This window comes from Nyctibius grandis, chromosome 2, assembly GCF_013368605.1.
Source record: "Nyctibius grandis isolate bNycGra1 chromosome 2, bNycGra1.pri, whole genome shotgun sequence".
In the NCBI taxonomy this organism is placed as follows: domain Eukaryota; kingdom Metazoa; phylum Chordata; class Aves; order Nyctibiiformes; family Nyctibiidae; genus Nyctibius; species Nyctibius grandis.
This window is the reverse complement of record NC_090659.1, coordinates 24,775,380-24,798,986: the sequence shown is the minus strand read 5'-3', so window position 1 is coordinate 24,798,986 and position 23,607 is coordinate 24,775,380. Positions and strand designations below refer to the sequence as shown.

Sequence of the window (23,607 nt, the reverse complement as noted above, 5' to 3'; positions counted from 1 at the left end):
GCCCGCCGCGACGCGCACGTGGTGGTGTTGACGGATGGAGGGTGGCGGCGGCGGTAGTGGCCGTGGCGGGGGGCGCAGCCGTTGTCCCGGCCCGGTGCTGGCCCTCCGCGGGGCGCTGATGGCCGCCAGCGGCGGCGGCCGGCTCCTGGCGGCGCGGTACAAGGAGCTCGGGTCAGTGCTAGGCGCCCGGGTTGGGGCCTGCCCCGCCGGCGGGCCGGGGCTGGCGGGGCCGAGCGGCATGGGCCGCCCCGCTGCTCGCTGCCGGGGGCTGCCCCGCGGCGGGGCTCGCTAGGCTCGCTTGCTCGTTCTCTGCGGCTTCCGCAGCGAGCGGCGGGGCCTGCCTGCCGGGGCTGCGCAGCTGGCAGCCGGGGGGAGGAGGTGGGAGCGTGGCGGAGGCTCTGCCGGCTCCTGCTTTTCGGGCGGGCTCTGCAGGGGCTGAGAGCAGGGCTTACGGCGCTCCTTGTGTGCGTTTTCTGCTACTGAAAGACATGGAGGTGCTGGAGCGAGTCCAAAGAAGGGCAACGAAACTGGTGAAGGGTCTAGAGCACAAGTCTTATGTGGAGCGGCTGAGGGAACTGGGGTTGTTTAGTCTGGAGAAAAGGAGGCTCAGGGGAGACCTTATCGCTCTCTACAACTACCTGAAAGGAGGTTGTAGCGAGGCAGGTGTCAGTCTCTTCTCCCAAGTAACAAGTGATAGGATGAGAGGAAACGGCCTCAAGTTGTGCCAGGGAAGGTTTAGATTGGATATCAGGAAAAATTTCTTCACCGAAAGGATTGTCAGGCATTGGAACAGGCTGCCCATGGAAGTGGTGGAGTCACCATCCCTGGAGGTATTTAAAAGACGTGTAGATGTGGTGCTTAGGGACATGGTTTAGTCGTGGACCTGGTAGGGTTAGGTTAATGGTTGGACTCAATGATCTTAAAGGTCCTTTCCAACCAAAATTATTCTGTGATTCTATGAAATATCACTTTAAAGCTTTTTAGCCTTGATGGTTTTCTGACACGATTATGCACCACCAGATGCACATCACTGATATGTGAACAACAGGGTAAATGCTGGTGACAAATATGTTAAGCCTGACAAAAGTAAAACATCACAGTTGCTTTGCCAACAGATGGCAGTTTCTTTTTTTTTGGCATGCATCTACAGCCCCAAGGTTTTAAGCTACTGCTGGATTTGTAGCACTTTGGGAGCCCATTTCACAGGTGTGGTTCCTCGAGATAGGGGTCAGTTGTGCAAATAACCACGAAATAATAACATGTTACAAAAGAGTTGACACTCTTCATAGTTAAGCTCGTGATTGTTCTAGTTCCAGCGTTTTTAATCTGTTGTTTTTTTATTTGCAGTGATGATAGTCTCTTCGTGTATGATTGTGTCAATGCAGAGAAGAAGACCTTGGGAAATAAAGGGTAAGAAAATCTGTTTAGGCAATCTGCTATTTTCCTAGAGGGTGCATCTCCTCCTGAGGTTATGTGGCAGTGAAGATACTAAAAGAAGGTCACAGGATGACTCCTTGATCAGGTGATGTCTAGGTTGTTTTTGCTAGCCCTGATGGATATATAGGTATGTATTTTTTTGTTTCTGTTTCATCCTAGAGGGGAGACTGTACACTTAGAGAAGCAACGGTAGTATAATCGGTGATTCGGTGTGACTCTTCTTGGTCAAGACATTTATGGAAAAATGCTGCATTTTTTATTAGACCGTTTAAGACAGTTAGGAAAAAAACACAAACCAGTTACGTAACTCCGCCTTCAGGTCTGTTCTCTTAAGTCATGCGATTTCAAAACCTGAAAAAGCCTTTTTCTTAGTTTAAATTCAACCACTGGACCTCTAGCCAATTTTACTGTTTTCCCCTAAATTTGTATCAGGATCTGCTAGCACAAACGCTAGCGGTTTTTTTTTTTAAGCAGGTAATGATACAGCCTTAGACCTTATATCAGTTTCCTTTTTCTTGGCTTTTTTTCTTTGCGTTAATGTTCAAGTTGGCTCAAGAAATAAAACTTCTAGTGTTCTGCTTTGTTCTTCATGCTCCTTGGTGGTGTGAGAACAGCTTTCTCTTCTTAAGGATTTCAGTAACTCTCAGGTTGTGAACTGTTGTTCCCCTTCTTTCTATTAGGCAGGATGGAAAACCAACAGATAAAGGAAGTGATGACATCCTAGCTTTTGTCTTCTCCCCATCAGGAGATTATTTTGCCTTGACAGATGACAACAAACGTCTGATTCTGTTCCATACAAAACCTACCTGGGAATGTGTTAGCATCAGGTAAGAAAGAGGATGTTGCATGTCACTTTGTTACAGAGTGCTGGTTGATTAATTTACAGAGACCTCTGGTATCATCGAGTCCAGCCTTTGACCTAACACCACTGTGTCAACTAGACCATGGCACTAAGTGCCACATCCAGTCTTTTCTTAAACACCTCCAGGGATGGTGACTCCACCACCTCCCTGGGTAGACCATTCCAATGCCTAATAACCCTTTCTGTGAAGAAATTTTTCCTAATGTCTAACCTGAACCTCCCCTGACGCAAGTTAGAGTTACAAAATAGTAGTACTTGGGATGTTGGCATTTGTTATCACTAAGCTTCCTCTTTTTTTTTTTTTTTCCTTATACTTGCTTTAACAAATTTAATGTTCTTGGGAGTTCAAAGATATTTGTTAAGAAGTGGTGTGTGGTGTGCCCCACACCAAGAATGGGAGTGCAGATGTTTATATCATTGGCCAAGGAAAGGATAATCTCTTTTATTCCAAAAGACAATATCTGAATCTTTAAGAACTGCAACTTTATCCACTCAGAGTGAACACGTAAGGCTGGGCCTGTAAGAGCGATACTGAGCAGTTTAGTGAGTGCACTGTCCGTTTCGGTTGATTTGGAGGAGAAGATGTTCTGGGGAGTTTGTGAACTCTCTTAAAAGCATATCTTTACAGATGCTGCCAACTGTTTCCCTTCTGTAGTACGGTCCTCTTGAGAAAACAGTCTGTAGCTGTCCACCAGAGGTCCTCCAGTTACAAGTTTGCTGCTGCTGCTTGTGACAATGGTGTGTAAAGAAGAGGACCTTGGACTTCCTGAGAAAGTACCTCAGTGTGATGTCTCTGCTTCTGGTGGTCTCTGACAAATGTGAGGTCCTGGTTGCAAAACAAAATGGAGTCTCTGGCAGCTTGGCCGTGTGCATAGGGTACATGATGAACCTTTGGTGGGTTAACCGATGTTGTAGTGAGTAAGTAATCACTGACAAAACCAGAAATGGCGAATTCTGTTTATTCTATATTCTGTCTTCCCTGCTGCCCTGCCCTGTATGTCTTGCCCGTAATATACCGTTGGATAATTGTTTGATGTTTCAGTTTTCTGCTAAAGGATCAGCTAGGACCACAGCTGGATTTTTTGGGAACATCACTACCTCCTACTAGGAAACTGGGCATACAGGCAAAAGGGTCTCTGCATGAAAAAATGAATGCCAACGTTGAGCTACGTAACTTGCGTTGGTGTTTTGTGGCAAGGTGTATAAAAGTTTTCATGGGGTGCTAGCTTTTGTAGTGAGCTCATTTCAGACAAGGTGAACTTTTGAATCTTTGTGTTTAAGATCAAAGGCAGTACAATGAACTTGGAGCAAGACTTGTTCTTGTTGGCAAGGTAACCTGTTTTGAGACTGCGCTGCCTGAGCCTGCAATGTGTTAGTAGGCATTCTTGGCCTATGTTTTCCCATTGTTATGGTGTTCCTTTAAACAGTCACTAAGAAGTATTAAAATTTCTGTCTTCCTGTCTGAAGTACAGTATATTGTTCTTTTGCCTTCTGACAGTCACTGAATTTCAGAGTAGGTGAACAGAAATGTCCATTGCCTTTGATCCCCGATGTCCGCAGTCCTGTTAACACACAGGACATAAAGCGGTTTGGAAAAGAGGTGTTATGAAAAGAGAAGAATAACAGTAATAACAATAGCTGTTAAGTTGCAGAAGCATTTTCCAGATTAAGTGATTAAACCTTTTTTAAAACTTGTTTTCTGACATATATGGTCCTTACATTTATCTGAAAAGTTGTAAGAAAACAGTTACCTGCTATGCTGGCAACTGGAACTGTAAGATACTGGCAGATGATGAGCGAAAGTCAGAGTTCAAGTTCAGGGCTTTGCCTGGACAAGGTACCCTGAGACTGTGGCTTTCTGACTCTGGATGCAAAGGGGAAGAGTCCTTAGGGTTCACAAGGAAGGGCTTCCTTTTACTGTACAAAGTGGCAACTGGAAAAGTAGTTTCAACACAGTTTTTAGATACATTGCTGCAAAGGACTTTTACTAGGAGAACTCCTACCTTGTCTTCTCTTTTCTACGTGTTTAACTTGTATTTTTGTTACGGAGAGTGCAAGAAAGTCTACCAGCTTTCTTTAGAGTACTGGCAGGCTGCCTAGGCAAAATGCTCAGTTGAGAAAGTACCTGAGCAAAATGCAGGCATGAAGCTTTAATGGTCTCTCCTTTTTTCCTCCCACCCCCCAGGTGTTTGCTGTTATATAGTTGAGTCATTTAATAGACCTCAAAAGTGCTATTTCAGCCACGTACCCTCCCTTAACATTATTCTCATTGCTGCTGTTTCACGAATGTTGCATCTGAGAGCTTTTTGTCCAGTCTCTTGGTCTATTTAACTGTGTCTGAATCCAGACTTGCTGAGGCTGCCATCCAGAGCTGTTCATACTGTGCCATTTTTCTTTCAGGTCCGTGAACAGGAGATGCACTTGCCTGGTTATTACAACTGCAGAGGATAAGATTCTGGTTGCAGACAAGTCTGGTGATGTCTATTCTTACTCAATAACAGAACCCCAGGCAGATGGAAAACTTGAGCTGGGTCACTTGTCTCTGATATTGGATGTGGTAAATATGTGTCTCTTTGTAGTTAGTGTACAAACCTGCATTCCTGCTTCAGTTTGGGTCTTTCATTGTTGCTCTTGTCCCAGATTTGGGAGTTCTGTGGTCTGGATTTCTTCATACTGAGTTTGTGTCTGCAGAGTTTGGTAATGAAACAAACTTACCAAAGGGTTATCTGTTCTGGGAGTGTGGGTGTTCAAAAAGTCTTCATGTTACGGTCACAGAAGACTTGGTGATGGAATGTATATGGGAGTTCACCCAGTCTGTAATAACAGTTGAGCTCTTCAATGTGGTAAGTTTCTTTCTTTTTAAGATGCAGTGGGACCTCTGCCTGTACCGTTGGAGCTCAGTGGCTTTCACTGGACCCAGTAGTCAGTGTTGCTTGTCTTAGTGAGCAAGAAAATTACTGTCAAAGATTTATGCTTCCATTGTTGGTGGAAAAGCGTGGCTTGATGTTTGCACCTGCCATTCAGAGTCAGGAGAAACAGATAGTTTACTGCTTATATTTTTCTCCTGGTTAGGAAAAATTATATTAAAACAAACATTGAACTACTGGGCACTAAAACTCTCCCTTTACTAACAGGCACTGAGTCCTGATGATCGGTATATCCTAACTGCAGACAGAGATGAGAAGATCAGAGTCAGCTTGGCAAAGGCTCCTTATAATATTGTATCCTTCTGTCTGGGACACAAAGAGTAAGTTCATTGTGTGCAGCTCTTCCCTGTGCCTCAGTGGATGAAATGATTGTCTCTTCAAATCACATTAAACAGCATCTAGGTCTGTGTTAGAATTATAGAACCGTAGAATGGTTTGGGTTGGAAGGGACCTTTAAAAGTCATCAGTCCAACACCCCTGCAGTGAGCAGGGGCATCTTCAACTAGATCAGGTTGCTCAGAGCCCCATCCAACCTGACCTTGAATGTTTCCAGGGATGGGGCATCTACCACCTCTCTGGGCAACCTATTCCAGTGTTTCACCACCCTCATTGTAAAAAAAATGTCTTCCTTATATCTACTCTAAATCTATGCCCTTTTATTTTAAAACCATTACCCATTGTCCTATTGCAACAGGCCCTGCTAAAAAGTTTGTTCCCATCTTTCTTATAAGGCCCCCTTCGGGTACTGGAAGGCTGCTAGAAGGTCTCCCTGGAGCCTTCTCTTCTCCAGGCTGAACAGCCCCAACTCTCTCAGCCTGTCTTCATAGGAGAGGTGCTCCAGCCCTTTGATCATCTTTGTGGCCCTCCTCTGGATTGCTTCAACAGGTCCATGTCCTTCTTCTGTTGGGGGCCCCAGAGCTGGATGCAGTACTCCAGATGGGGTCTCACGAGAGCAGAGTAGAGGGGCAGAATTGCCTCGACCTGCTGGCTACAAGAGACTCCAGAGCCTGGAGATTGTTAGTTTCCTTCTAATTACAGTCATCTGAAGAGTAGAAGGCAGCAAAGCAACCTGCTGGCTATACTGATGTGATTCAGATGTGCCCTAACTTACTAGGAGACAGGTAGTTGTTTTGGTATAGGAATATGGGTTGTCTTCTAGACGGATTATCAGGACTTCCTTTTCAGCCTACAAGAGGGACTGTACTTTCCCTTTTCTCAGTAGTCCTTTTCCCATGAAGCAGACTCACATGGCAAATAGACTTTTAAAAGACTTTTCCCTCTACATTTTGCTGCTTAAAATGTCTGTCAGTTGTGGTATTTTCAAAGTTTCTTGACTTTGCCTTCCACCTCTACGTGGTTTTGTGGGCTTTTGGAGGTTTTTTGTTGTTGTCAGTTGTTAGGGTTTTTGAGTAGGGTAGGGGGATTGTGCAAGTTTTTTTTCTGTGTGGCCACTGCTACATTTTGAAGCCCACAGTGACAAAGTAGCAGAGAAGTCGTGACCCTGCACAGGGTGAGAATGTTCATAATACTCCGTGTCTGGCCACAGAGTTACTTGGGGATAACAACACCCTTCCAGGCACGTTCTTCCATGAGGTGATGCAACATGGTGCAGTCTATGCACTATATCAGAAACAAGAGTTAAAGAAAGACGATGTGACTGGGGAACTTGAGATATGGGTAGCAATCTATTTAAACTTGCCCACCAAGGTGTTCTAATGAAGCATTTAGGACATGAATTAATTTGGAGTGTCAGTCTGATTTTAATAACATCATTTAGTAGTCTAACCTCTGTAAAATTGGCATAGTATAAAAGCAAGAGACTACTCATGTTAAAGGTCTAAGTAGTCTTTGATCAGGTCAGTTTCTATAGCATATTTACAGAGTCATGTCTGATGTTTCCACCTACTGTGTACAGGGTTGTTCTTTCTAATGAATAGAACTTGATGGTCAGAAAGACACGTTTAAATGGGGGCTGTTGTGTCTGCATAAGGAGTTCATTAGTGGCTGCAGAGTGGAAAGGCACTTATTGTCAATCGATTGAAATATATTTAAAAATTCAATATTTAGATTAGGAATGAATAAGCAAAGGATTACATAAAGCAACTATAATTGTCTTGTTTCATGCTCCTGGATTTTCTTCTTTCAAAGGGGTGCACGATGATTCTTGCTGGATCTATTATGTCTGCATGCACCTGCCATTACTGCTTTGTCGTGGAAGCTTGTATTACAGTGACCAAATCTCTTCTGTTTTTTTTTCTCTTTCTTTTTTTTAATGACCTTAAAATTATGCTCATTTTCAAAAGCAAGGCTGTCCCACTCAGGTAATGTTCTGCTCAGGTCACTATGTTTTAAGTTGCTGAGCTCTGAGATAATAACAAACTCCGGAAGTTCGGGTCCTCATTACTCTGCAAAGACAAGTCACGGTAGACACAGCAGTATTACATACTTCTGAAAAACAAGGTTTCTGGCTGAATGTAGTCACTGATGGTAAATTGCCACATGCTTGTTTTAAAATTTTGTAAAGACTGCTTTTGAATTATCTCCAACTGTGATGGGAGAGATGTGGTACTCTGAAAGCTGAGTCATCACTGCTATGTTTTAAAAGCATCTGTTGATTCATGTTTTTAATGTGCATCATGAATTGAGAAAGGGGAACATGCTACCCAAGTAGATCTGTCTCCATTGGCGTTTTTTGGTCTAAATGGCATGTTCTCAGTCGGGAGGAAGTCAGTAGAATTCCCTGAGTGCAGATGAGGAAATGTTTTTTTCTATTAAATAGAAAGTCAGTAGTTTGTGTAGTATATATACTATATTAAGTACTGTAGACATTTTTTTTTTTTCTTCTTCCTAATCAGCTTGATGTGGAGAATCTGTTTGTTTGTTTATTATAAGGTTTGACTCCTTGTCCCAGTTTTCAAGAAGGGTAAGAAGGAAGACCCTGGTAATTACAGGCCTGTCAGTCTCACTTCAGTGCCTGGTAAAATTATGGAGAAGGTTATTCTGGGAGTTACTGAAAAACACTTGAGAAACAATGCAGTCATTGGTCATAGCCAGCACAGGTTCATGAGGGGAAAGTCCTGCTTAACCAACTTAATTTCCTTTTATGACAAGGTCACCCATCTAGTTGACCAAGGGAAGCCAGGAGATGGGGGGAGTGTGTGTGTGTGTGTATGTGTTTAATTTTAGCAAAGCTTTTGATACTGTCTCTCACAGTATCCTTCTGGATAAAATGTCCAGCACACAGCTAAACAAGTCCATAATACATGAATCTATTATAAGGTTCTCTTTAAAATTCATGTTTTCTCTTACTGTGTGTGTTTGAAGACCAGAGTGGCATGCAACTGAGTTCAACTTTTGACTACTTTCCCTTTAGGTTTGTGAGCAAAATACTCGTAATACCCAACTATCCTGATCTGCTGTTGTCAGCTTCTGGGGTATGTATTGCAATTTCTTCAAAAAAGTATTTTTTCTTGAGAATTTAGACTTTAAAACCATTGTTTGCTTGTGTTTCCCCCAAGTTCCTTGGGACACTTGGAATAACCTTTCATGGGTTCCCGCATGCCCTCTGTCTCACTCCTTCCCCCCCTTTCTCAGCTTTCTGCTCAGTGTTCAGCCATTCTATTGCTAGATTATATAAGAGCCATTTACTGTGTTTATAGCAAGGCTAGCTTCTTACTAAGATCTTTGGGATGGAGAAGTCACAAAGTCCTTAGTATTTCTTCATCATTAACTCTTGCTTTGGAGCACAGGCAAAATTTAATCATTGGACTATTAAACAACTTTGAAGTGAATGGGTATTATGCCAGCCTACCATGGTAGTGAGTGTCTTGAGAAGGAATGGCCTTAGAAACACAGAGTTTTTTAGAGCTTTTAAGATGAGGAAATTGTTCCCTCTACCCCTTCACACTTGTTTTCCCCTGTGAGACTTGTACTGAGTTAATGTCCTTGTCTGTGTGTCCTCGTAGTATGTACAGTGCATGTTGTGTAGAGATTGCAGTGCAGTACTACATAATGCTTGGATGAAGACTGAAGCAGTGAGTGTTCCCTCCTTTTCCTCCCCCCAGCCCTTTTCTTAAATTGATGGCATCCTGCTGTCATGCTAGACCTGTACAGAGTGGGTAGAGGGAGTTGGTCTAAAAGAAGGGAAACAATATTCTTTGTTTCCCAGACTACCAAAACTGCATAGGAATCAAATAATGTTTTCTGTGAAGATGAGAAGATCATAGTAATTCTTAGCACTTGGTTTTAGTTGCTGCTCTTGCTTCCCTAAGGCTCTTGTCTCTTGTTCCTCTAATTCTTGAAGCAACTCTAGTGTTAGCGCTGTGTGTGGCTGTATTTCATTCTTAGCAAACGCTCTTTGATGACTTTTTCCAGAGAGGTGTTTAGCTTCTGTCCAGGAGGTTACTAAATCAAATGAGAATTTGGGTGATAACAAGAGTAGGGGCGGAGAAGGGCAACCTGAAAGAATTGCCATTAAAATGCTGAACACATGTATTACTGTGCTATTTGAGACAGAGTTGAAATGCACTCTGTCTCAAATTCTAGCTACCCAATTTCCACTTCAAAAGGAGAATTAAAATTAGCATGATTGAATAATTTAGAATGGAGGGGGAAAATTATGTTAATTAAAATGCTTTATCTGTAATTTGAGGTCTTAACTGACTATTTAGCAGCTTCTGTGGGAAGCTCTTCAGGGAAATAGGATTTAGCTGAAGGCCACAAGTGGCCTGTCTTTGGCTGAGGTGCCGTTAGTAATAGACTTGTGTCCACTTCTGTCTGTCCAGGACTCGACTCTGAGACTTTGGGAGTACAAAAGTGGGGAAGAAGTGTACTGCTGTCATCTGAGTAGCATCTGTGGGCCTGAGACAACCAAAACTGACCAGGTACGCCCATGTGTGTTAGTGCTTTTGCTATCCTCCTGATTCTTGTGACTCCCAGATGTGTTTGTTGCATTTTGTCAGGAGTGCCTCCCTTCTGTCAGTGGGTTTGGAAGTTATGTGAGACCTAGAAACTGTTAAAATATCCTGTGATTTCAGGAAAGGAAGTCAGTCCCTGAAATTCGTTCCTGTGTCTTGTGTGCATTTCTAAAACGTGCCAAGCAGTGAACAAAAGGTGCTGTTTGTAATTCTTCACAAATATAAGTTCTGCACACTGGACGAAGCCTTCACTTGTAAGTTTTTCCAAAAACACAGTTGCCTTAGTCTCTTAGCTAGAAAATATCTTGTAACACTGGAAAGATCTAAAAATTCACCCATTTTTAAAAATACTTAGAATTTCAATTGTTGAAGTTGCAATTTATCTGAGCAAAAAGAAGTTTTGTAACGTTTGTAACCAGTCATCTGCAATAGTACTGCCCTGTGGAGTCAGAAGACTGGGCTTGTTCCTTTGGGTTGTTCTGAAGCTGGGCAGTGTCCAAAATTAAAAAGTATGAGTCCTATGTGAAAACTGAATACCCCAGGAGCTCTCCTTAACCTGTACATGAGTGGTGTCAAACGTACGCATTTGAGGTGCTACTGTGATCTGGAGTGCTAATCTGATGTGAGCAGTGGTTCTGGTAGTACTTGATCTCTGGTTTTTCTTTCTTGTCATGTGAATTGGCATATGACCTATTAGCAGTGAAACAGCACTCGTTCTTGTCCCTGCTGTGTACATCATATTAAGCCAGCTGCTAATCTGTTGGGTCGTTTAAGAGTTGTTAATCTTACCACCCATCCTCCTGGTTGTGTTTTTCGCGTGGATCTCTAAAAACACTTCTTTCTCTGAAGACCACAGCTGTCTCCCAGTTGTTAGGTGACTGGGAAGCCTGTAGCCATGCATGGCTCTTGAGGCAAATCCACTGCAGGATTCTTATCCAGGCTGAAATGAATTGAAAAGTTCTCTCTCTCTTCCCTTGTGTTTTATTGTGGTTTTTGGTTGGTCAAAATGTGTTGTGCTTGGCCTCTCCCAGCAGTTGGGAGTCATTCCTGGGGATCTCGCAGAGATTCTTTGCTGTCCGTGCACATCTGGCCTGATCTTGTTAGTGGGATTCCCGCTGGAAGGGATCCCATGGAAGGACCAAGCTCTTAGGGACAGACCTGACAGCTCAAGGTTTTTTTCTGTGCAGAAGACACAAGTTCTTTGTGTTGGCATAATAACATGCAACTTTGTGTCTGTACATAAGCCCAGGAAGGCAGCCACTTGCATCACAGCATTCAAAGCTTAGATACTGGCAATCTTGGTTTTGGGCTAGGAATTCAGAGTAGTATCTATATGGACAATTCAACCTACTCCTGAACTTGAAAGTATACTTTAAAGCACACCTGAGGCAGAGACCTCTTGTACACATTCACAAGGTCTCTGACTCATTTCAGCTTGAATCTAGTGCTTGAAATCTTTGAACTAACTATTGCTGTTTTTTTTCACAAGCAAAAAAAATGGGTGTACCAAATTAGGTGACGAACCCATCTGGCTGGTATCCTCTTATAGTCTTGGTGCAGCAGTATTTGAGTGAGGAAGGGAGAATTAAGATTGAGGCAAACCTACAGAATTACTTTGCCTTGTTTAGCCTTCTGGAGATAAGTGGCTTGGGGAGTTTCAAAGCCAAAGTGGTTTATCTTTGTGTTCAAAAGTAGCAAATGAGAGTACTCTGTTGAAACAACGTGGTTTGACAGCCATGGAATCCATGTCTGCAGTAATGTTGCAAGGCATTTCTTTTGGAGGGAAGAATGTTTTTATTTTAAAATACTTTGCGTTGTAGCTTTATTGGATCACTGAGGACTAGTAAGCAACTAGCTGTGAAGTTCGGAATCCTATTATTAATTTTTAAAATGGTATTTGTTGCTTAGACTGGCTTAGCATTTAGTAAGATAGCTTGCATGTAAATTAACGGTGCTTGATCTCATGCTGAATCCGAACTCCATTGCTTACAAACAAGTTTATAAAAAAAATATTAAACTATATAATAAACCTTGAATGTAGTATTGGGTAAACTAACAAATGTTAGAGGGAAAAAATCTTGTTGCTACAAGCAGGAACTGATATAAAAAGTAATCTCCAACTCTCTTAGAATATTTTTGAAGGCTTTTGAATGTAGTTTAGTAATACTTGCCTTGTCTCCTAACACACCTGATAAAGTCCCTTCCATAGGATACTCTGTGTGCTGATGGAGTCTCTCAGTAGAAATTTAGGGTGCCCTTTGACTGAGGAGTCTTGGTTTAGCTTCTTTACCTCGATGTGAGTAAGCAATGACAGAAAGGGAAAACCCACAAACTGTGGGTTAATAAATATAACACAGCACTTAATAAACTATTTCTGCAGTGTTTTGCAGTTCTGCTATCCACTGCCTTATGTGTCTCTTAACGGTGGCCTTGGAAGCCTCAGGCTGGCCTGTTCCTTGAATCTGTGAAATTCTGCTTACTGCCCACTCTTACGGGCGTTTTAAAATCTGTCTCCAATGACACTAAACTTGCACAGTGCTTGAGGGGTGCAGAAGACTCAGTTGACTTCCGGAGTTTGTACATACCTGGAACGGTGATCAGGCAGCGTCCCAGTGATTACAGAGAGATAAATGACAGATTTAAACCTCGAAGTGGTGCATTGCCACCTGTGTGCTGTATTGCTATACAGCTGTCAATATGTACTTCTTTCACAGCAATTACTGTCTCGATGACTAGCAGGACCAAAGGGGAAAGGAGACTTGTGTTTTCCTGGCATCATAGTGTTAGAAATGCCAGAGAGGATGTCTGGTGGTAGTATTTAGTCATGCTGTGCATCCAGGTGTATCAAAGGTCATCTTCACAACTTAGTGTGATATTTATAGTCTGAATTTAAGGGAACAGTGTCCTGAGTCAGCACTTTCTAGGTTGTAACTAGCATGCTGTCTGCAAATGACTCTGGCAACCAAAGATCAGATGGGAATATAAGTGTTGTTTTCTTTCGCATTGCATTTCATTTTTACCATTGATAACCACAGTGAATGCACTGAAGCTTGAAACACAACTTGAAGCACAGTGATAATGGAATCATTAGTAATGGTGGGTCACGTGAGCACATAAATGCGGGCTTATTTTGCTTGGCAGATGATGACTGTATGTCTGTTTTGGGAACGTAGGAGTGTTTTCGAGCAGTGCAGCATTGGTTTCAGCTGATGGGTTGCAGATCCTCGGTTCACTTTCCCACTAGAATGGGAATAATTCTCTAATTTTGTAGTGCTATATAAATATTTTTCCTGCTTCGGAGCTTTCACCTCATCTGATCCTCTTGACAGCAGAGGCTTGTTTAAAGTCCAGAACATGAATTGCACAATTCTACCTCAGTGCTTCAGTACATTAGTTTTTCATAGGGTCACCTCTTCTCACAGATGACATCAAAAGTTAATTTTAAGGTGTTGGCAGGCTGATAACAGTGTCATATAAATGCTGAATAAGTTCAGAGAGTATCAAGTGAACACCTGTTTATCACAAACTGCTCTTGTAGCTCTTCTTTAAGTTAAGTGATTTCATAGGCTTGTCCTTGAACAAGATACTATGCTGGGGCTTGCATTCAGTTTGCTAAGTGTTAACTTACCGACACATGGAAAGGAAAGAGCTTGCAAAGAAGATGCATTTTCTTGTCTCTCCAGCTGTGAATAACACTTGGTTCAAATCATAAAAGCCCCCTCCTCCCTCCCCCAGTGAGGGTGGGGGAGAGCTGCTGCATGCTCCAAGTTCACAGAACTCTTTGTCTCTCTGACAAAGCACTAAGCTGTGTAGGTGGGCACTTCCTGTCGCTGCACTTGCCCTGCATGTTTTTCATGAGACAGGCAGAGAGACAGAGCTTTGTTATTAGAAACAAATATCACAGGTTTGTTGTTGTTTTTTTTTTTTTAATATGTATATATCTCTTGGCTTGCTCTCTTAAATGTCTAAAGAACCCACTGGTGGTTTACAATAGGAGCTGTCAGTTCTATTCTAAAGCTGTGGTGTAAATGGCTCCATACTGCAGTAACTACATTTAGACATATTAGCTACAGAGAACCTTTCTGATTCAGCCCACTCATCCTACTCGGTATTCGGAACCATGAACATTTTTTATGTCTGTGTTAAACAGGGGTCCTGGGTCCCAATGCCAAATATGGACTAACAACTTAGTATTTCTGCAGAGTAGCAAGAGTTTAGTCCCGTCTGTTCCCAAGAGCTCTGAAACATATCCTTTTGATAATGTTTTTTATAAAGTGCTCCTCTTCTGTCCAAACAGGCAATCAAGTATGTGAGTGAAAAGTATATGCATGCCATTGTTCTTGCTTCCCCCCATGAGACTGTATCACAGAATGAATTTTATTTTTTTCTCTCGTGTGCTGGAGATGCAGTGTGTAACCCTGGTTTTCAGCTATATTTATGCCATTAATTAACTTACTTTCACAGAATGTTAGGGATTGGAAGGAACCTCAAAAGATCATCTAGTCCAATCCCCCTGCTGGAGCAGGATTACCTAGACCATATCACACAGGAACGCGTCCAGGCGGGTTTTGATTGTCTCCAGAGAAGGAGACTCCACAACCTCTCTGGGCAGCCTGTTCCAGTGGTCGGTTACCCTCACTGTAAAGAAGTTTTTCCTCATATTTATGTGGAACCTCCTGTGTTCCAGCTTGCACCCATTGCCCCTTGTCCTGTCAAGGGATGTCACTGAGAAGAGCCTGGCTCCATCCTTATGACACTTGCCCTTTACATATTTATAAACATTAATGAGGCCATCCCTCAGTCTCCTCTTCTCTAAGCTAAAGAGACCCAGCTCCCTCAGCCTCTCCTCATAAGGGAGATGTTCCACTCCCTTAATCATCTTCGTGGCTCTGCGCTGGACTCTCTCTAGCAGTTCCGTGTCCTTCTTGAACTGAGGGGCCCAGAACTGGACACAATATTCCAGATGCGGCCTCACCAGGGCAGAGTAGAGGGGGAGGAGAACCTCTCTCGACCTGCTGACCACACCCCTTCTAATACACCCCAGGATACCATTGGCCTTCTTGGCCACAAGGGCACATTGCTGGCTCATGGTCATCCTGCTGTCCACTAGGACCTCCAGGTCCTGCAGTTGGTTTATCTTTTAGTAGTTGCATCATGTACTGTGTACAAAATAGCTTTTGCTATTAAACTTGCTGACTTGAATGTTTGGAAACTGTACAGCTTGTTTTGCTTTCCTACATTGATTGCAAAATTCTGAAACAAGCACCTGACAATGCTTATACATCAGGTGGTAGCTCAAAGGGTAAAATCCCGTGGTTACTCCCAAATTCAGCTTAACCTGGTGAACCAGAGGTTCTGTGTAGTGACCAGTGTTGTGTTAGGGAAAGAGGTGAAGGCTGGAAAGAGGACTAGAGGATGCATCTGAATTCTACCAGCGAGTGTCAAGAAGATGTATTTTCCCTGCCCTAAAGGGAATAAGTTACTACTTCTCTAGTAGGAAGGTTTTATTAATCAGAAGTGCTGGTGTTATCACTGCTTATAAAATGTACTTGCGAACCAGCCTTTTGCTTTGCACTTTCATCTTTCACATTATGTAACAGACACTTTTGAAAAAGCACCCTAAGGCATCTTCTTGCAGTTTCTCTGCTCCTCCCAAGTTCTTACTTCCCACTCAAGGACTCTCAGTTGTTAAATACTTCAAGTAGTATGGTTTATGCAGCAAGGTATTTCACTGATTCTCTCCCGGATGAAACTATATATCTTCTAAATTAGGAGTGTGGTGTGGAGTTTTTTGTTGTAGTTCGATGTGGGATTTTTTTTTTTGTTTGTGCTTTTTTTAAATGAGGAAAATGGCCTCAGACAGTCTTGACTTGTTCTTCAGAACACGTTTTCTTTTAAGTTATATGGCTTCACCCAGACAAAGGTTGAAAACAGAAACAACGCAGCAAGGATATTAGCTATGCATCACTATCTTCTTTTTTTTAACAAACATAACAGCAGCTAATGGCTTGTGTTTATAATCTCTAAGATGCTAGCATGATATCCCGGCTGAGGAGGCTTAATGGAAAACATCATAAAACAGCAAACACTGGTACAAAAATATACTTGAATGCAGTTTAAAGGTAATTACGTTGCTTAACTTGCTGTAAATTAAGACATCTGCTAAATTTTAAAGGCTAAGACATGAAATGGAATGTGAATTTTCTGCCCATGAATGGTCTTAACTTACAAGGATGTTTCTTTTTCTTTTCCTAATAGAAATACACTGTGTCAAGAATAACCTATTGCTGTCAAGGTGGTTATGTTGCCGTTCTGTGTGACTGGTAAGAATAAATGGAGTAAGAGCTAAAATCATCACAGCTCCTGTGAAGGCAAGAGCAGCTTTCCCTTGTTGGCTGTCCTAACTTTACCCTGGCCTGAAGTACTTGGTAGTGTGGATCTCCGAGTGTCCCAGGCATGTCTCTGGCCTCACAGGGAGCCTCTGAGTCCTTATTGTACTTGGCGTGAGTGTGAGGGTTACCAGGCTTAGTTAAGTTTTGCAGAATTTGTGATGCCTTTCTCCTCACGGGAGGAAACACAAGGCTAGGATGTGCGAGAGCTCTGCTCGATGCTCAGGATGTCTCCCTAAATCACTGTGCCTGACCCATGTATTTTGGGTCCTGTTTTGCTCAGGGTGCTGTGGCAACATAGTGGCCAAACTTCTGTTACTGTGTTCTGCTCCTGTTTAGTGGGTTCAGCTGTTCTGTTTAAAACCACAGCATTGCTTCAGTTTAAAACTATGGAGAGGCTATGTTGAGTTTTGGCTTCAAACGTATGCATTCCCATAGGGGGAGAGCACCCAGGAGCTGAAGGGCCCAAGCACTGAGGAACCTTAAAAGTCTGACTAGCAGGGGAACATCTTTCAGGGATGGACAAGCCCTCTTCCCCTCTCTTTACACAGCATCTTAAGCCTGCCGAGGAAGCTTTTCTTCCTGACAAAAGCTTGCCAACAGGAAAGGGAGAGATTGCCAGAGCTGCCTGTACAGTGAAATCGGCAATCTGTCCCCTCAGTGGGCTTGCTCTTTGCCAGAGCGAGGAGCCTTAGCTGCTCCCATCATGCGTTCTGCACGGGCATCCAAACTGGCCATGGAAGGGGAAGCCATGTCAGCTGAGGGCTGCACCCGTCTGACTTAGCCCAGGGGCTGCACTGTGCTCTGCATCAGGCTTTTATTTCCAGCTCCACAGCCCAGCATTTCTAAACAGTGCTGTCATGTGGAGCTGGTAGGGCACTCAGGAGGGAGGGAGCCAAGGTGTCCTGCCTGGCACACTGGGGACCTGTTCAAGGGATGTTAGGAAACTCTGCACGTAGAGGCTGTGGCTGTTAGAGGAGCGAGTGCTGATGGGAGAGGTGGAGATGTGTGCCGTGCCAGAGTCCTGTTCTTCAGCCCTGTCAAGCTTTCCTGTCCCTCTCATTCCCTTCTCCCCTCCCCACCATGTGATTCCTTTCCTGTTTTATTTTGACTGGTGCTCAGCTACATATTCCTTCAAGTGAAACCCTGTAGGCCAGTATGCTGTGATGCAACACTCCTTATATAAATCTTAGTAATCCTTATAAAATTCCCTTTACTACCTTTTGTTGTAAAGAAAAGGCAGCCTTGACTGCTTTTTCTTTCATGTAACACTTGAAGATCCGTTTGATGTGTTAGATATTTACAGCTTGTGCCTCAGATCATGTAAGCAAACTGCACTTGAAGTGCTAGGATATTTTTTTCAATTCCTAATGACTTTGCTTTGGCTCTGTGTGGAATTAGAGTGGGTGTTTGTAGTTTGCTGAACAAGTGATGGCTGTAGGTGGATTTGGTAATAATGGTAATTAAGTTTTTCCTCTCAAAAGTATTCCCACAGTCTACGTCTTTCAGCTTGATGCCATTGCCCGGCAGCTAGTTTACAGACAGCAAATCTCTTTGAAACATAAAGGTTGGGACACTGCATTTGAGGAAACGGGAGATCTGTGGATTTTTCAGGAAGACAGTGAAGCTCCTCTTCAATTGTACAGACCATGTGATGGACAGTGGAAGGTAGATACTTCTGTTACACTAACATCCTGAATGTTTTGTGTTGTCTTGAGGCCATAAGAAAAATGGAGTAAACTATGTTCCATGAAAGCTAAGTGGCACACTTCTCTGTGTCCTGAGTCTGAGTAAAAGTCACAGATACACAACTCATTCTGCTTCTCTCACCTGTGTATAACACAAAGCTGATGAGAACTTGTTCTGAATACCCATCTCTTCTCTGGCAAAGCTAACATCTGGCATAGCGGGATCAAGCAGAGTGGTTGTCAGCCGTTGCACTCAATACTTTAAACCATTGCCTGTGCTTTCTGTGTGCTACATTTGATTATTTAAAAAAATCCCACAAAACAACAAAATCCTTTCATGGTTTGCTCAGGAATGCTTTCCACACAGCTTCCCCTGTGCCTGCCTCTGAGGGATCCTTTGGGGGACAGGGCATTCTGGGAGCATTAAGGGTTTTTTCTTATTTTAATTGAGAAAAGGGAGTCAGATTTGAGGTATGTGCTATCAAGTTCTCTGTAATAGCCTATTACACAACTGGAAACTCACTTGTTGTCCTTGTAAGTCCCCAGCTAGTTATGGTATGGTTGTGAAGTGGTTTTAAATTAAACTTCTGAGTATGTTCTTTAACCCCTACGTATTCCTTGTGATATTCCTTTTCCTCACAGATTAGTGAGTGGCAATCCATTTTCTTCAAGCTGCAAAGATTCTGCAGCAGAACATGTGAACTCAGGCCAGGTTTCTATAGCAGTCCTCGAAAAAAGGAGCCTAAAGGAGATCATGGAGGGCTTACATTCACTCTCCTTTCGCTGTACTCATCTGAGAGCTGTTGCATTTTTCAGTGTGCTGTGAAACATGAGATTGTTTATTATTCCCAAAATATCATGCAGTGTTCCTTCTTTTCCCAGCCTGTAACTGATGACAAAGGATTACAGAAGATGTCAAAATATCTTCAAGACAACTGGACAGTGTTTAAAGGTGAGAAATTTGGCCTAAAGGCCCAGGAAATGCAATTTTTACAGCTAAAGCATAAGATTTATGTGCAAGATCAGAATTCATGTCAGTTTAACTGGCTGTTGAAGTCGCTTAAACTTTCAGTTTTCTCAGTTTCATCACTCCATCTGGTACGGAAGTTAGTGTAGATCGTGAAGCGTGTTCAGGTTACTGTTATTACAAAATGATGTAGGTATTTAGATCCGAATTATAGCATTATAACTGTTTTACATAGACACCTTATCACAGGGATGTATCTAAACACCCTGTGACAGAGCTGCTGGAGTCTGTCTTACTGCTGTGATAGCGAATACTGTTGTTTGTCGTCTTGTCTCTTACCTGAGCGTGACACTTTATCAGAAGTACAGTGGAGTTAGTAAGAATGGAATAGCCATGGGAGGAGCAACTTCAGAATAAAGATGGACCATTCGGCTCCACCTCGGTACGGCAGCTTCTGTGGAGCTTGCTGAGGCTGGAGGATGTGACCCTGGATGGTATCACAGATGAAACTGATTGGTGTCAAGGCTGGTTCATTTTATTCTTGATTTCTACTCCAACCCAAACTCTGGCAGAAAAATAATATATGGTTTACTGGTTGGGAGGCACCCTATGTTTCAAGGTTTTTTTGTATTTAAAACCCACCCAACTTTATTTAGAAGCTGAAATTATGGCAGTGTTGGCTGCAGGGTAGACAAGGGTTGCAGCATGTGCTAGTGGGTATCTCATTATGTACTGAGAGTTGATTAATTGAAACTTCTCTCCCATACTTTGCTGGGAGACTGGGAACCTTCCTTAAAAAAGGTGTTACAGTCCCCACCAGTTTTTTGGTCTGTTCTTTGTGGTCATACGTAAAGATGGAAGAGTTGCAGGAATGTGCAGTCTAATGTAAAGTCTCCTTAATATCTAGTATTGGATGGTTTAGGGTGTAGCTGTCATTAAGTTTGTCATTAAGTTGTCATTAAGTTGGTACAGTCTTTGCAATCTAAGTGCAAGTGAGGTACTCCTTTGGAAGGGAGAGTGTTTGCATGTAGATGTTACAGACAGGCAGATAATTAGGTCTGAGTGCAAATGAGCAACAGAGAAGTAGAAAGAGCAGGCAGGGGAAGAGGTTCTGAGCATAATTAGCCAGTGTAGCAAATTACTGTGATACACGGTAGCTGGCTACATCTGCAGCTGGGAAAGGAGGACTGCTCAGATGACAGGGTCTATTATTGTTAATTAGTAAGGGGAGGCTCACTTGATGAGCATTTATTCCGGTGCATAATTAGTGCTTGAAAAGGTAGTTACTTCTTTTTTAAAAGGTGATCATTATATTGTTTAAACCCAGACTTAATGCCTGCGTGTTGTCCTTCTATAAACTTGTTTCACCTGATTGCTGATTCTGTAGTATTTAAGACGCATAGGACAATCTTGAAGTAGATGTCTAACAGTTTGACATTCTGTTATAACTGATCCCAGAAGAAGATGGAGCAAGATTTAGCGCAGACTGATCAAGTAGGCAGTAGGATGGATATTCAAACTGACAGCATGCAATTTCTCCAGGGCCAAAGGCCAATAAATTGGTTACTATGTGAGCACAAGACCCTCAAAAGTAAAAACATGCTCTTTGCTGAGTACCAGCAAGTGAAAGTTGCTTTGCTTGTCTACCAAGAAGCAAGGGGATGCTGTACGTACATTACTGTGGAGCAGCATGCTAGCTTCAGGACCAAACCCTGGCAAATACTAGATTTCCTTGCATTTTCCCTTTAAGATCAAGAATGTTTGGAAGTGAGAAAAGGTAGGAATACAAAGAGAACTAGAGGTAGCTGGCTTTGTCAGGTACCACTCTTAACAATGTTTTTAAATGTGGACCTAGTCAGCTAGTCTCGTTCTGTATTCTCTACAGAAGCAATCTGATTGGGGGTTTTTGGATAGCAGTTTGTTCCCTATTAAACTCATCTAAACTTACAGTCTTGGAGATGGTGTGATGAATATTAGCTGAATTCACAGAAGGTGTTACAAAACCATTGAAGTAAATGCTTAAGAAATGTGTATGTGCTGTAGGACATCCCTGTTTGAAGTCTGGTTTTTTTGACTTCTTTTAAGTTAATACTCCAGGAGAGAAGTCAGCTAAGCACAGTTAGGTAGCTTACGCCCTTTGCAGTGCTTCGGTCTTGGGGAACAACTGCAATGGGATGTCTAACAATAAGCTGTGACAGCAGTCGTAGAAACAGAAGCCTTGAAGTCTGCAAGTGTCCAACGTGTAAGGAGAGCTGCGTGCTCTTTGCTTCAATGTCAGGTGCTTGCCTCTGTACAAATTTTTTAGCCTAAAAGTAGAGGCTATGCTTGGCTGTGTGAATACTGAACAGATGCTGATCAGCACAAATGAGGCTTACACAGTGTAAATGCTGATATTTAATAAAGTGTATAGGACCACAGTAAATGAGTTGAAATGCCACTATCTAGAATTACAGTGCAGGAAGTAATTGATGAGACCTCGAAGGGAATTAATACTTGTCTTGTGTTCTTGCTTTGCCCACTTGCAGGTTTTGTTGGCAAAGAGAGCCACTACAGCCATCTCTACAAGGCTTCATTTGATGACACGGCCACCTACCTGCAGAGGAAGGAGGAAAGGTTACAGCAGCAGAAAAAGAAAAGGCAGGATCTGCAACATGGTTCGAATGGACAAACAAAAAAGATGAAGACTGAAGAATCATCGTTATGACACTATTGTTAATTTGTAACTTCTGCCTTGCTGAAAGGAACTGATCCGACTGCGGACTGTTTTTCACATGTAAAATGAATTATGGAAGAAGACTTGGTTAAGCTTTTATTCAGATTCAGGTTTTCAGGTAGCCTGATATGACAATATCCTTGCTTGCAGCAGATAATGCATTTACAATATGCCTAAGCTTCTAGCAGCATACAAGTGTTAGCGGTTCAGTCCCAGGATCTCTAATGCATGATATATGAATATTGGAGATGGTGTTTTCCTTGAAACAGGATTTTCTTTTTGCCTGCTGTGTTCAGGCTTTCTTCTTCAGGTGGATTAAAGTTGATATGATTTTTTTGTTTGTTTCTTTTGGTTTGTTTTTTTTTTTTCTTTTTAAAAACTTTTTAAAAGGTCTGTTAGTTACTGTAACTTATTGTACCTGACTATGGGAAAGCGAATGCAGCAAAATTTTTGCTATCTATGAAAGGTTTTAGCTGAGACTTCGCCATCTCTGTTTTTATCCTTTACATTCAGTTTATATGGTAGGGATTCTGCCTAGCTTCTAATCCATTGCTTCTTACTTGTGGCATATTTCTGTAGGAAGAAGTGCAAGAATAGATTTTATACACTGGAAAGTAAAAATAAAATGTGTCAGTCAACTTTGTGTTATTGGAAGATCCTTCTATTGCAATATGATCCTAGCGTGTCTGTGAAAATTAGAGAGGCCTATGAGCAAAACTTGGAGTGCATTCTGCTTTTTTCAACAAGGACTCTTTCATGTTGCAATTAGCCAAGAAATACATCTTTTTGGAAAGTTATCAGTGAGAGCCTTATGGGATCACTTGTTGCTTCATCATGGGGCAGAAGATACGCGTTCATCTACCAGATGGCATCACGTCTATATAGAATATAATGTACTTCATAAAACCACGTGTAGAAATCTGTACAATCCATTAAAATTACTCAGAATTAGTCTATGAACCATGAATAGTTCTCTAGGTCTCTTCATATAGCTGTCCGCTCTGGAGTATCTGGACACTTAAAAATTTTGCACTCAAATTTCAGTTACACAAATGTGTAAGACATTGTTGAGATGTAGCTTGTTTTGAGGATATCAGGTGTTCATCAGTGAAGCAGAACTTGCTGCTTATGTCTGCTCAGAATTGCAGTCTTGTCCTTGTTGTGTGTCCCAGAGGCCATGAATCATTCTCATGCTGTAGGACATCCCATGGATTTTCATATTCCTTCTGTCTGGAAGTGCCTCCTTAAGGATAGACCGTCGAGTGCATTAGTACAGAGCCAGTACTCCCTCTCCAAGGTCTGATTTCTTTCCGTGATTACTTTTAAGTAAAGAACCTTCTGCCTTGGCGAAGGTCTCTTTGGACAAAAATTCTGAAGTGTCAAGAGTGTATTGTCTGTCTTGGTTAATAGCCTCAATTCTGGCAGGAGCTGCCTTGGTGTGAATAAAATGTGAAGTAGTTTCTACTGTGTATACAGTTACATGACATGAGAATGCAGTGTCACACCCACAAAGATTATGTTCTCGTGTAGCAATTCAGCCCCCTCTGTCCAGTATCTGCATACCAGGGAACTGAAGCATCTTGTTTGGGTATCACCAAATCAATCGACTGCGCCTGGATTACGCTGTGTCTTGAACAAAGGAGAAGGTGGTAGGTATGTACGTTTGGGCTTGACAAGGAGTTTTCCACCCTCAGGTGCAATAACCCTT

The 23,607-nt window shown here is 42.4% G+C and overlaps 1 protein-coding gene across 1 annotated transcript; it reads left to right on the top strand.

Moving 5' to 3' along the window:
* The first annotated feature begins 31 nt into the window (after positions 1–31).
* Positions 32–22,537, top strand: WDR4 (WD repeat domain 4). The gene is made up of 11 exons (XM_068425198.1): positions 32–171; positions 1,348–1,410; positions 2,118–2,264; positions 4,700–4,856; positions 5,434–5,546; positions 8,600–8,660; positions 10,011–10,109; positions 16,401–16,465; positions 18,016–18,199; positions 19,102–19,171; positions 21,712–22,537. Exons 1-11 carry the CDS (start codon positions 35–37, stop codon positions 21,888–21,890), a joined length of 1,275 nt encoding a protein of 424 aa, XP_068281299.1. The 5' UTR covers positions 32–34; the 3' UTR covers positions 21,891–22,537.
* The last annotated feature ends 1,070 nt before the right edge of the window (positions 22,538–23,607 follow it).